The sequence below is a fragment of the Rhinolophus hipposideros genome (assembly GCF_964194185.1).
Source record: "Rhinolophus hipposideros genome assembly, chromosome: 8".
Taxonomy (NCBI): Eukaryota; Metazoa; Chordata; class Mammalia; order Chiroptera; family Rhinolophidae; genus Rhinolophus; species Rhinolophus hipposideros.
Window position 1 is genome coordinate 5,169,531 of NC_138054.1, and position 14,744 is coordinate 5,184,274.

General features: G+C 38.3%; 1 protein-coding gene and 1 long non-coding RNA gene across 9 annotated transcripts in view; one reads left to right on the top strand and one right to left on the bottom strand.

The window, feature by feature from the left end:
- Window positions 1-385, bottom strand: part of LOC308500760 — a 158,203-nt gene extending 157,818 nt beyond the window's left edge. Inside the window, exon 1 of the long non-coding RNA XR_013993779.1 lies at window positions 108-385. This is a non-coding gene — a long non-coding RNA (uncharacterized lncRNA). The remainder of the gene's footprint in view (window positions 1-107) is intronic.
- A 3,173-nt stretch (window positions 386-3,558) lies between these two features.
- Window positions 3,559-14,744, top strand: part of PRP4K (pre-mRNA processing factor kinase PRP4K) — a 37,529-nt gene continuing 26,343 nt past the window's right edge. For 5 of the 8 annotated variants that reach the window (XR_013993886.1, XR_013993887.1, XR_013993888.1 and 2 more), the window contains exons 1-2: window positions 3,559-3,759; window positions 11,932-13,131. Coding sequence is in view for 2 of the 8 variants with exons in the window: in XM_081057798.1 (XP_080913924.1) it covers window positions 3,623-3,759; window positions 11,932-13,131 (1,337 nt within the window). In the remaining 6 variants the exon portion in view is untranslated. The remainder of the gene's footprint in view (window positions 3,760-11,931; window positions 13,132-14,744) is intronic. The other 3 variants (XR_013993889.1, XR_013993890.1, XR_013993891.1) reach the window with 1 other exon arrangement.

The window sequence follows — 14,744 nt, forward strand, 5'->3', positions numbered from 1 at the left end:
GCAGAAGAGTCCACCCGGCTCTACTGAATGCGGCCTCTGCGGGGTTCAAGAAAGTGTGTTAGGGACGCGGAGCCTGGCAGGACCGACGGGCCTCTCCATCTACTTACTAGGCGGGTCAGCCGGCTGGCCCGGCGACTCCAGAAAACTGCCTGGACTGTAATGGCGGTCATAGCGCCGAGGCGGACCGCGGCTGAAGAGAGCTGGCTCAGCGCGCGAGGGAGCGGATTCCTCGGGTGGGCGGTGCGGACGCTGACCAGAGGCTCTCAGCTCTCAGCCCAGCTCGGTTTCCGGGCCGGAGCGGCCCTGACCGGGAACGAGCGCCCGCTCCGGTCCGCCGAGCCCTTCCCTCAGACGCTCGCACGCACTTACGCACGCACGCGGCTCCGGGGGCGAGCGCGCGCCGAGGCCCCGCCCCTCGGGGAACTACTGCGGCGGGCGTGTTCAGCCGCCGAGCCGCGCCTCTGGCGCTGTCCTACGAAATGGCGCCTGCCAGGGCAGCATTCCGGTGCAAAGGTCCTCAAACAAGCCGAGGGAAAGCAGCAAGAATGAAACACTGTGCTTCAAGTTGAAAAATGGAAAGTTGGGCTGAAGTTTGTCGCTTAATAAATGCTTGCTGAATGATTAAAGTTGTAAGTGCATGCCTGCTTTAACTCCACCTTCAAAAAACGCTCTTCTTCCAAAATTACAATAGCAACATAGTGCGTATGTGTGTGTGTGCTTTATGTATTGACTGGCTCCGTCTACTGACAATCCTGTGAATGAATGATTTCCATAAACATCCTGTCCTCAGTAGCCCTGTTCAGCTCCTATAGACTCATGCCTATGGTTTCTTTATGGAGTCAATCCATCTCATACTTGCTCTTCATCTTTTACTGCTGCCTTCTATTTTCCCCAGCATTCTTGTCTTTTCCAAAGAACCCTGCCTTCTCATGATGTGCCCATAGTAGGACAACTTCAGTTTTGTCATATTTGCCTCCAGAGATGTTTCAGGCTTAATTTGCTCTAGGACTCCCCGGTTCGTTATTTCTGGCTATCCAGGCTGTCTGCAGTTTCCGTTGAATCCTTCACAAGTCCCCTTCCTACTGTACTCCAAACTGGTAGTACCTTGCAAGCCAATTTGGTGAGAAAATTTTAAAGAAAATATTTTGCCAGTATCATTTTCTGAAACTTTATTTTTACTATGTTCTTTCTTTAAAAATTTGAATACTTTGTCCAAATCTAAACTTTAGCCAGTCATAATCTGGCTTCAATCCTTAACAACCTTAGCGACTATTTCCCCCACCTATGCTTCCCCATATTCAGTGTGCTTGGTGTAATCTTCACATTAAGCGTACTGTCAAGAGTCGTAGAGGAGGGAAGATAATATGGTTGAAGAAATTGAGCTAGGCCTATGTGCTCTCCACTAGTCAGCGACAAGAAAGAGACTACAGCCTCCGGACCTTGAGAAAAACAAGACATTTCTGGATGCCAATCCAGTAGTCTTTTCATTCCCATTACTCAAAAAAAAATATCAAAGAGCTGTGTGCTCAATAAGTAAATGCTAAACAAATGACATTTCAGTGGGAAGCAGCATGGTAAGAAGTAAAGATCACACACTCAGGAATTAGATTTTAGTTCAAATCCTGGGTTCACACTTAAAACTGAGTCATCACAAGCAAGTTATCTTACTTCTTCACACCAGTTTGCTAGGCTTCCTTTGCCTAAAAGTATATTATTCAATTTTATATCCAATATGAGATGTCTTATAAGTTTGCATTTATTTCCAAGAAGAGATCTGTAATAGGTTTATAGTAAACACACTATGGTCGTTTAATTTTAAAATTGTTTAAAAATAATTTACTAATGTTTGTTATTTTAATAACATTAGAGCTCTTCTTGACACAATGACACATGGCCATGCCTTCATGGAGACAGGGAGCAGATAATATAATAAATGGTAAATACAAGGCTGAATTCATAATACTTTTGAACAATTATATAGGGATGAGAATCTAATGCTATGAACAATTAGAACTGTGAAATCCCAACATATACACTATTGGTACATAAATAAATATATGGTTGAAATATAAACCATTTTTAACATACTTCTGAAAATTTTTCCCTTTGAAAGAAATCTTTCAAATTATTATACCTGAACCTGATTGTTAAGGAGAAAGAGAGAAATCCTTCATGAAAACAATATAATTAAGGATTGTACTATAAAAAAATGCTACAATGGAGGGTGGGGGGAAACCACAAAAATCAATAATTATCCAAGAATTAATTTAGTATTCTATTTTAATGGAGTGTATGAGGGGAAAACGTTTAACATTTTAACATGCTTGGGAATCAACCAACCAGGTACAGTGGTACCTCGGTTTTCGAATGTAATCCGTTCCGGAAGACCCTTCAAGTTCTGAAACGTTCAAAAACCGGGCGTGGTTTCCCCATAGAAAGTAATGCAAAATGGATTAATCCATTCCAGACCTTTAAAATCGAACCCTAAAACTGCAAATTTAGCATGAATTTTACTATCTAATGATACCATAGATCCATAGAATTTAGTGTTTGTAAACTGAAATATTCGTCAACGGAGACGTTCAAAAACTGGGGTACTACTGTACTTATTTTGTAAGACTATTTCTAACTCTTCCCTGTTGAGAATCAAGATATATAAGAAGCTCCAATACTCCGACCTTAAAATTCTAGGATAAACTCCAAATCAGTTGATTACAAGAATGAAAGTGATCATCAGTCTGCTTTCAGGTTCTAGATTATGGGGAATAATACTTTCCTTTTCTTTTTTTTTTTTTTTTGGAGAGAGAGAGAGAGAGAGAGAGAGAGAGAGAGAGAGAGAGAGAGAGAGAGAGAGAGAGAGAGAGAGAGAGGAGACAGATACGCGCACACAGAGTATGTAAAATCCTACATGGTGCTGAAATCTCTCCAAGAGCCAGTAAATGTTTTCTCATATAATATTTAATTTAGTCCTATTACTGTAGACTTCATTATTATAGAAAAACACAAATCAGATAATGTGAACCAAAAACATTACTAATTCAGTTCACAGAACCACTGACCCTAATGACTCCTGAATCCTTACCCCCGGATTTAGCAAAAGCTGAAACATAGTTCAAATGTTTCAAATAAATGTATCAATAATAGTTACATAGTAAAACACATTTATTTTCTAGGTGAGGCCGTAACTTTACGGTCTTCTTAATATGCCTTTCCACAAACTTTCCCTCTGATAGAATTAACTAGCCGGTAAAAAGGCATTCACTATGCCTCCAACGCAGTCCAGAAGCAGTATCACCTTGTTTGCCCTCGTTTGAGACTTTTAACTCAACTTCTGCGCCCACAGTGAAACGAGTCCCCGGAGCCGCACACCTGATACCGATATCTCAATCCCTTCGTATTCGTCCCCAGCAAGTTTCGAGAACTAAGGGTTCGGTTCGGACACTGACTAGTAAATCCAAATAACCCGGCCTTAGCCCCTTAGCAGGTACCGCCTACACCTCCCGATGCCCCTTCGTCCCGGAAGTTGCGCCATGACGTTCGTGCGCGCTGTCCCCGGATGCACTTTTATATCCGGATTCTTAGAGCGGACTCAGAGCTCCACGGTTCTTTACGCGGTTAGCACATGCGCGACGGCTCTGCTCCCTTTTCCTCTACTTCCACTAGCCTCCACGGTCCGGGCTGCCGCCGCCACCGCCGCCGAGGAGTCAGGAAGTTCAAGATGGCCGCTGCGGAGGCTCAGTCTCTGCGGGAACAGCCAGAGTAAGTAGTCTCTTTGAGGGGTACGGCAGGCCGGAGCCCTGGGGACTGCCGAGTGGCAAACGGTGGAGACTTGCACAGTAGGGCGGGAAAGTTCAGGCCTAACGGCGAGAGCCAAACTTTGCCTTTCCCCGCTCGATACGTGGTGGGGCGGGAAGCGTGCGGTGCAGGCGGGCGGCCTGCAAGCTTCGCTGCCCCCGAGGCCGCGTCTGTTGGGTCGGAGGCGGCCGCGGCCTGCCGCGCGTCGTTGCCCTGGGAAGCATAGGCGCGAGCGGCCCCTACAGGTCCCGTGCGCGCGGCGGCTACCCCGAAGGTGCGGTCGCATCTTCCTGTTCCCCCCTCCGGGACCGAGCGGAGCGCCCTGGGTGGGCACCCAAGGGGCAGTGGCGGCAGCGGAGCAAGCCCTAAGACTTTTCTCGGCATGCGGTCCTTGGCTTGTCCTGCTACTGGTGTCCGTTTTAGAACCAGAAAGCGGAGAGGAAAAGGGGTGCTGAGGCCATCCTGGTTGACCATCCCCTGCTGTAGTGTGTGCACTTCGTCTCCCCAGCCGTTTTCTTTATTCCAGCATTCTCCCGGTATCCCCCGGCCACCCCCTTCCCTCTCCCCTGCCCATCGACAGCATTTGCTAATTTGTTAACGTGAGACAAAGTAAGATTAAGTCCTTGGTTTTGAGACCTGGCATTTTTGTCCTGAGTTTGTAAGGCTTCTTTGGGAGAACTAGTGGAAAAAGTAGTGGAAATTGTTAGCTACTTCCAAACCCAAGTACTTTGTGTATAATTAAGCTAATGTAAGAATCGATGTGGTCGAGTAAAAACATACTTGTATATGCTGCAAAGGCTAACTAACCATTGCTTAACTGAAAGCGGTATTTTGTTTTTTGTGTTTATGCTAGGAAAATTGAAGAACATAAAAGAGGATAGATTTTAAAACAATATTCCTGTAGCGACCGTTCTTTGCATGAGCATTATCTGATTTGTTACCAGCCATTTTTGGAAAGAGGTAGATACAGTCTCCCAGCAACTTGGGATTGAAAGATAGGAGAAATCTTTGCCACCAGACGGCCCAACACTTCATTGCTGTGCAAGAGTTCTGGATCCTTCAATCATTTGCTTTACTCAGCTAGACAGAATTACACTAAGTTTTTCTTAAAGGGTTTTTGAAAGCTGCTTTATTATTTTCACAGTTTGACTTAGAAGAAAGCAAATGGATTCTAAAGTTTCAACAGGACTTTGCCTTTGTTTCTGTCGAGTTCACAGTGTGGCATAGTTACAGTATTTATGCCAATACAGTACAAACCTAATGCTATGCAGTTGATTATTGTAGTAATCTGTTTAGAATTCTAAAGCGATATGGCCAATCATTTGATTTCAGGGACGCTTCAGATTCATTTTGAGGAGTGGTTCAGGCATATTTTATTCCCATATTGAAATCCTACATTTGACAGTAATAAATAACTTTATTTAGGTCTCTGCAATATGAATGACACTGAGATAGTCTTTAATTCTACCTCCACTTCCCACAGAACACTTGGTACAAATGGAATATTTGGTCTATATGTGTTCCACTTTCAATTATTTGAAAATGATTAGCAAAGAATAATTTGATATGAAAGCAAGTGTGTATACTACTCATAGTGAATGCTGGAATATAGTGTCTAAACAGTTCTTTAGAAGACACTGAATAGTTTATATGGAATCTATTCAAAGTAAAACATTTAGAAAGAGTATATATAAAAAGCAGTTTTCAAGTTTCCTGAAGGCTGTTTAGTGACTTTTATATTTGTCAGTCTCTTTAGCTCAGCCTTTTTCATGGTTTTAAACATTTACATTTTTATATGCATTGACTTATTTGCACTTAATAAGTACTAGGTACTGTTCAAAGCACTGAATAGATATTAACTCCTTTAATCCTTATAACAACCCTATGGTAGTGGATACTGTTATCGCCCATGTTTTACAGATGATGATACTGAAGCACAGAAATTAAGTTAACTTGTCCAAGGTCATACTAAGTGACAGATCCAAGATTTAAACCCAGGCAGTCTGGTTCTAGATCCCTGCTCCTAACTACTATACTGTCTGGTCTGCCACTACACATTGTGGATAATTTTAAAAGTAGCCTTTAAGGTTTGAAATCATTTTTACTTATTTTTAGTGTCCCAGAAAAAGCCATTTTTTGATGTGACAGTTCTAATTCTTTGAAGCTTCATTTCCCAAACCTAATCTGGAAAAGTTCTAATTTTTTGATGTAACAGTTCTAATTCTTTGAAGCTTCATTTCCCAAACTTAATCTGGAAAAGGTGTAGGCTGAAGAGTTTGTTTTAACACCAGTTGGTCTTTTTAATTCATTCTTATTTTTACATCTAACTAGTTCTGTATTAAAGTAGTTTAACTTGTTAGAGAAACAGGCCGAATTACTTTCTTTGTAAAGAAGCAATGGCATTCGCTTTGCTCACCATTCTCTGTCTTCAAAGCGTAAGTTGCATGCCCTCCAAATAAGATGTCAAAAAGAATATTCATTGAAAACAACATGTGACAGGAAGTTAAAATAACACTAGTGGTTGGTAATTGGTCACTTTATTTTAAAATTGTTCTATGGCTATTCTCATTGTGCTAGATACCCTGAGACCTGGATAGTTTGAATGGTGAAACTTGTATATTGCATTTGAAAAAACAAATAATATACTGTTAAACAGTGCCATATTGTCAGCACTTCTAATTAAGCTCTGTTCCAAATAATGTGATTTAAAGGATGTTACTCAGCTCTCAGTTTTGTTTTATGATGAACCTGTCACAGACCAGGTTGGTAGAGATATGTACCTGCTAAATGTGTAACGTTAAATTGCAAAATGTAAATTTATATGTATGGAATTTATATATAGGCGTCCCCCTTACAGGGGATTCATTTCAAGACCCCCAGTAGATACCTGAAATCACGGACAGTACCAAACCCTATACAGGCATACCTCGCTTTATTACACTTCACAGATAATATGTTTTACAAGTTGAAGATTTGTAGCAACCCTGCCCTGGAGCAAGTCTGTCGATGTCATTTTTCCAACAGCATTTGCTCACTTCATGTCTCTGTCACATTTTGGTAATTTTCACAATCTTTCAAATGTTAGTGTTATTATATTATGTTGATGTGTAATCAGTGATCTTTGATGTTACTATTGTAACAGCTCAGATGATGGTTAGCATTTTTGAGCAGTAAAGTATATTTTAATAAAGGATTGTACTGGGTTTAGACATAATGCTGTTACACACTTAAAAGACAAAAGTATAGTGTAAACAACTTTTATATGCACTGGGAAACCAAAAAAATCCATGTGACTATCATGATACTCACTTTATTTCGATGGTATAGTACGAAACCCATAGTATCTCCATGGTATACCTGTACTGTTTTCTCCTATACATACACATCTGTGGTAAAGTAGAACTTAATAGTTATAACTATTACTAAAGTAGAACAATTGTAACAACATACTGTAATAAAAATTATGTGAGTGGTCTCTTGCTCTCAGAATATCTTTACTGTACTCACCCTTGTGATGATATAGTGACTACATGATGAGATGAAGTGAGGTGAATGACGTAAGCATTTTGACGTAGCTACCATAAGGGTACTTGTGAAGAAGACTATCAGATTTCTTAACAAGAAACCTTTCCCTAAAGCTTTAGAAGAAAGTTGTTGACAAATTAGCTGCCCTAGCACAAGATTATTATATGTAATGTGTTATGTCATTGATTCGTTGAGTTCAGGTTTTCCTGATTTACCTAGTCAGACTTCAGTTGTTATTTTCTGTGAAATTTGCCTTAGAGATCACTTGAAGAGGGTGAAGGTCTGGTGTGCCCAAACCCATTGTAGGAGAACTCTAGGATTATTAAGGTTAACCTAGTTGGCCCTGAGTGCTTGTAGCATTTTTGTCAGTACCCTACTCATTTCTTGAGATAACATTCATTAAATTACAATAGATACTGGGGTCACTCAAGAGATTGACTAAGTAACACTGGGCATCATGGTGTAGGTCCTGATTCTCAGAAGCTTTAGGAGCGAGATAATCTTTTTTTTTTTTTTTTTTTTTTTTTTTTTTTAATTAATTTTATTGGGGTGACAATTGTTAGTAAATTTACATAGATTTCAGGTGTACAATTCTGTATTACATCGTCTATAAATCCCATTGTGTGTTCACCACCCAGAGTCAGTTCTCCTTCCATCACCATATATTTAGGAGCGAGATAATCTTTTGAAGGAAATTACTTCCTCTGTGGGTAAACTCTTAAGAATTTTGAATGAAACTTTTTGGAAGACTTGTAAATTGTGGAAAACATTAGAAAAGTGCGGATTTGGGGGTTTGAGGGGGTGTGATTAAATCGTTTGGGTATTGCATTCAAGAAATAGGTGTGTACACTATGTGAAGCACTGGAGATATATATACGCAAGCAAAAACAAAACGTTTACTGTCAAGAGGTAAGAGTGTATAGTATAGCCAGTATAAACCAGCTGTAGTCTAATGAATACAATGTTATTATATGTTATTCTATATAAATCATTTAATTGAACAGAACAACTTCTCGAGTACCTACTATAAATTGTGCTCTCATAGGGTTTATATGATGATAGGGAGTGACAAACAGGAGTAATATTAGGTGGTGGCAATTACTTTGGAGAAGAATTAGGCAAAGAAAGGGAATGTGTGTATGGTAGGGTGGGGGTTGTGATTAAAATGAATAATTGGTCAGGGAAAGTTGACTAAGAAAGTGTAATTTACGCAAAGAGCTAAGGTTGACAAAGGAACCAGGGGAAAGTATTCCAGGCAGAGGAAACAGGTACAAGTACCAAGGCCCTGAGCCACAAGTATACCTTTTCAAGGAGAGCAGTGTGGCTGAAGCAGAGTGAGTGAGGAAGGAAAGTAGTAGGTTCAGAGTGCTGGGGAGATTGGGCAAGTATGGGGCCTTGTAAAGGCTTTGTTTTTACTCTGGATAGGTAGGAAGCAATAATCGGTTTCACACAGAGTAGTGATAATCAGTGTCACACAGAGTAGTGATATGCTCTGTTGTTTTAAAAGCATCTTTCATCAAATGGAAGAGCTCTTGACTAACTTGGAATGTAATGTCAGCCTTCTCACTAGCTTGATGCATGTGTGACCTTAGACAAGTTCCTTAAACCTCCCTAAACCTTAACATTTCATCTGTCATAGAGACAGAGAGACAATATTTCTTGAGAGCTGAACTCATTTCTTGAGAGTGTGAACTCATTGCCAAGACAAACTTCTGATTTGTCAATATTATTTCCCCATTTTTACAGTTGAGGAAACTGAGGCACAAAGTATCTTGCTTAATATTATACATTTTAACAAGTTAGACTCTAGAATACATGCTCTTTGACAGTATTCCTTAAAATACGATTCTTAGTATTAGCCCTGCCAGCTCCAGTGTCATGATAAGGAAATATATCCAGTATATGAACATTAATAACACTGTACTTTTGGGGCACTTGGGTCGTGCTAGGCACTGTTGTAAGCCTTAATAGCATCTATTACCCTGAGCAATCCTCACAACATGCTTTCCAGGTAGGTGCTATTTTTATATTTTCTCTGTTTTATACATAGGGTGCCCGCAGATCTCAGAGATCTTAAAAGTGCCTAAGGCCACACAACTATTAAGTAGTGTGACCAGGATTTGGACCCAGGTGGTCTGGCTCTGGAGACTGCTTAACCACCCAACTATCCTTTTTCTTCTAAATATTTAGAGGGTCTTTAGATAGCGTGCCCTGAACTTTGTATTTTGAGCACTTAGATTTTACATACCTGAAAATCATTCTTAACCTTTAAAAAGATTTTCCATATCTTGAATTAGCCTAATTCAATTTTTCTCTGACTTTTCCCCCTGCAAGTCAAGGTTCAGAGAAATAAACATATACCCCAACTTCTGGATTGTGGGATTGTAGATTTCTTGGGGAGGAACGTAGTTGCCTATATGAGGGTGTACCCTATACAAAGTTGAAATGTCTTTGTATCTTCTACTTAAATCTGTGATTCCCTTCTCCACAATCAAGCCATATTGGGGTGTGGTTTTTTTTTTTTTTTTGGTTAATACAGAGATATTATACTTTATTTTTTGCAAGTCTTTGAGAATATTTGATGATCCAGGGAACACTATTCTATGTCTCCTATATACCCCATTAGAAAGACGTCAGCTCAAACTAAAACCTGACTCACCAGTAGACACAGCTTTCTCTGTAGCTCTCTTCAATACTTTCCCCCGCCACAGTATAGTACCAGAAATGGAGATTGGCAGTCTGACATCTAAAAATTTAAAGTTCTTGCCATGTGGTAGTTATATGTTTTCCATACCTCCTCATTGTTGTCAGTTAATAACTTTTCAAGCATACTTCCAGTGTGTCCTTTATTGAACCACAGACCTGGTTCGAGAGCCAGCCTCTTGCCAGCCCCTGACAGAATGGCAGTGTCATTACAGACAACCCATCCAGCAACCTGACCTTGCAGTTCCTGGGCCTTTGACTCCAGTGAGCCTGTAACTCTATCTAAACCATTCACTCTCAGAATCTCATAGTATGTCTTGTCATCTCCTGGAATTGGTCCACTGAGATCTTAACCTCTATTAGATCAGTTTCTTTCACAAGTTTGATGCCCTGGCTACACTGATCTGCTTGTAGTTTGCTACATGTAACTATTCCTTTTGTCACTTTCCCCCCCTAGAGTACCCTTTCCCCTTCTGGTAATTATCTACTTGTTCTCTAGGACAGTGTTACAGTGTTATTTTTAAATCCATGTACCTGCCAGATAAAGACAAAGATCTTGCTTAACTAATAGCTTGGGTTTTCCTGTGATCTCCTACAAGACACCTTCCTTGATCATTTCAAAATGATTTTAGGTTATCCTTCAGTGTTCCTATAACGTCCTTATTCATATCTTTATCATTACACTTCTCCAGTGTTTTATGGAACTTTCTTATCCACTGAACTGTAATTTCCTTGAGGGAGGCAAGTGTTGGTCTTATACGTCTTCGTTTTCCTGCTTTCTAGCTTAACGTCTACACTAAGTATAAGTGATTTTAATAAATGTTAAAAGAGATTGAGTGAATAGATTCATTAATTCGTAACTTGCAAGAAGCTGTTTGTATCACACAAATAATAAACTTACTAAAAGTACAGGAGTATATAATTTGAAGGACTTGTACAAAATTAACCGTATTTTCCTACAAAAGTAATATGATGGCCTGAATCCAGATAATTTAAAGTCTGGTTTGGGTCTCATGTTCCAGGATGTGATGATTTACTATGGAGTGACTTTAAAGTGGAAAATTAAATATTGCTGTTGTAGTCTGTGTTTAATCTGGCAATACTGAACAGCAAGGATTTAACAAAATAATTTAGAAGCATAAATTCTTTAACTCAGCATAGCCCAAAAGCCACCTATTAATATGCACATATTTTGGGAAACTAATCTCTCATTTGAAATTTAGAGCGATTAAATAGCCCACTGAACAAATATTGGGTTGAACTCTGTGTAATTGCTAATTTTGCTGACCTGCAAAAGACCCTTTGATGTGGTTCAACCTAATACCACATGATTGCTCAGTGGCTACAGCAGGCTAAGAGTTCTAAAACCCCCGGTTAGTTTACCTTGGAGGTGTATTTATATTTGTCAACATCAGTCACCAATGCATGTGATAGAGGGCTTATTTGGGTATGGCTCAATATTGGCTCTAGAGATTAAAAAAAAAAAAAAGATGCTTCTGAATTTCAAGTAGAAAAAGACATTTGTCTCCCGATATATGTATGTATGTTTTATGAAAAAAGAAAATGGGGGATTCCTTTGGTGTTAAGTCTGTGTGGGAAATGCTGGTTTACTAATCAAGTTACTGAGTGACTTTAACTAAATCAATACTAACATTTTACCTGGTTTGGATTCCCTTTTTCTGTTATGTATTTCCTCTACTACTTTTGGTAGTTGAGTTCAACCATTAGAAACAAATTAAAGTTTAAGTCACCATTTAACTCATTTCTTGCCATATACTGTTAAAATAAATGTCTAAAGCTGTTACAAAAATATTTCATGTATTACATTGAGATGTATTTTATCATTATTTTATTGACTGAATGCTTGGTAAATGATACGATTTTAAAATGTTTTTGATACATTTATAGGATGGAGGATGCTGATAATTCTGAAAAAAGTGTAAATGAAGAAAATGGAGAAGTATCGGAAGATCAATCTCAAAATAAGCACAGTCGTCACAAAAAAAAGAAGCATAAACACAGAAGTAAACATAAGAAACATAAACATTCCTCAGAAGAAGACAAGGATAAAAAACATAAACATAAGCATAAACATAAGAAACACAAAAGAAAAGAGGTTATTGATGCTTCTGACAAAGAAGGGATGTCTCCAGCAAAAAGAACTAAACTTGATGACTTAGCTTTGCTGGAAGACTTGGAAAAACAGAGAGCCTTGATTAAAGCTGAACTTGATAATGAGTTAATGGAAGGAAAGGTCCAATCTGGAATGGGGCTCATATTACAAGGTTATGAGTCTGGCTCTGAAGAAGAGGGAGAAATTCATGAAAAGGCAAGAAATGGAAATAGGTCTAGTATTAGATCTTCAACTGCAAAGGGGAAACTTGAACTTATAGACAATAAAAATAGTACAAAAAAGCGAAGTAAAAGCAGATCCAAAGAACGGACTAGACATAGGTCTGATAAAAAGAAAACTAAGGGAGGTGTTGAAATAGTTAAAGAGAAGACAACTAGGAGCAAATCAAAGGAGAGGAAAAAGTCCAAAAGTCCATCCAAAAGAAGTAAGTCTCAGGATCAAGCAAGAAAATCAAAATCTCCTACCCTAAGAAGGCGATCTCAAGAGAAAGTTGGGAAGGCCAGATCTCCTATTGATGACAAGGTTAAAATTGACGATAAAAGTAAGTCAAAGGATAGGAAAAAATCCCCAATTATAAATGAAAGTAGAAGTCGTGATCGAAGCAAAAAATCCAGGTCCCCAGTTGACTTAAGAGGTAAATCCAAAGACAGAAGGTCACGGTCCAAAGAGAGAAAATCAAAACGGTCTGAAACTGATAAAGAAAAAAAGCCAGTTAAATCTCCCTCTAAAGATGCTTCTTCTGGGAAAGAAAATAGGTCACCCAGTAGAAGACCAGGCCGTAGTCCGAAAAGAAGAAGTTTGTCTCCAAAACAACGTGATAAATCAAGAAGAAGTAGATCTCCACTTTTAAATGATAGAAGGTCTAAGCAGAGCAAATCACCTTCTCGAACTCTGTCTCCTGGTAGAAGAGCCAAGAGCCGGTCCTTGGAAAGAAAACAAAGAGAACCAGAAAGGAGACGACTTTCTTCTCCAAGGTAATGTGTTTTCAAAACGCTAGTGCTTTTTACCAATGCACCAGAGTTTAAAGAAACTAGAATTCGTGGACAATAAAAGAGGAGATAGTAAGTAATGAGATTTATAGTTTTAATTATCCATTCCACTATATTAATACTCGCACTTTTGTCAGTGTGTATCTTGATTTTGGGTAATTTATAAATACTGAACTTGTTGACAGAATCAGGTTTTTTTCAAATTATTAATTTAGTGTCTTAATTTGCAGATTCTTTTAAATCCAACTAATTTGGCTGTTAAAACTATGTATACTCGTTTATGATGAGGGAGTAATTTCTGTAGTTGGAATTCATTGAACAGTATTATAGGTTGGTATTTTTAACTTTGAAAAAGGGAAGTATCAGTTGTAAGAATTGTGATCTGTCTAGTCTCTTGAATTGGCGTAGTTTTGAATTCTAACAATTAAATTGGAACTAATTTTTTTAGCCCCAAAATTGGAAGTGGAAATTTTTTTCTGTTACTAATTCATATATAATCTCATAGTTGGAAAGAAATAGTCCTCTTAAATTTAGGAAGAATAGAGTAAGAAAAGATTTTCTTTTTTACCAATAATAATGAAAATCATATTTGTGTCACACATTTGGTCCATCGGCTCTTTTCTCATAAATTGTGGTAATTATCTCTCCTCATGAGTTGGAGTGACTCATTTAATTTATAAATGAAAAAATAGATTGAGAGGTTATTTACTAGGATCATAGAACTAATATGTTAAGGCACAGAAAGGATTTTGGTGGGGCGGCGCGGGGAGTGTTTAGTCTAAACTACTTTAGAAACAGATTTTTAAAATATCTGTATGTTCAGTAATTAGGCATGTAAAATTATTGGCCAAGTTTCGCTTAAAAATATTGCTGCCTTATTCTATGTAAAGATAATCTGAATTCCTAGCTATTTATTATTGCATATTAATGTTTAGTGTGTATAAATATAAGCTGAAGTTTAAGTCATATTTTCAAGAAATTTCAAGAATGCTCTTTTCAAAATGTTCTATCTTAAGAGAGCCTCTTGATTCTTTACTTCTAAGTGACATTGTAATAAAATGGCCTTTCCTTTCTTCCTTTAGCTTTCCTTCATTGAGCCCGTTGTTAGTTTTACGGGTTATGTTACCTAAAGTGTTTCTTAATTATCCTGGTCTCTGTCAGTTTTCTTTCAGTTTGAGAAAGAAATTTTGAAGAGTTTGTTAAGGACTAGAGTTAAATTTTTGAAACAAAAATTGTTTTTTGAACTATAGAAGAAATATTAAAAATTCAAATAATGCAGAAGCATGTAAATTCTGTCCTTCTTTCGTCCACTACCACTCTTAAGAAGAATATGTCTTTCTAGTCTTTTTCTATGCCCATACAATTATATGAATTTTTTTTCTTACAAAAATGGAATCATACTATTTCTAACAATGATTTGCTTTTTTCATTGAACACTTCTGTGATAATACATAAAGATCTTTTAAAATTCTGTATATAACAGCAACATATTTCACAGTGTAGATATTCCATAATACAGTTAATCATTCCCTTGTTGAAACTGATGAAAATTTATGTTGATTCCAGTTTCTTGTGATTATATGTAAAGATATCCACAG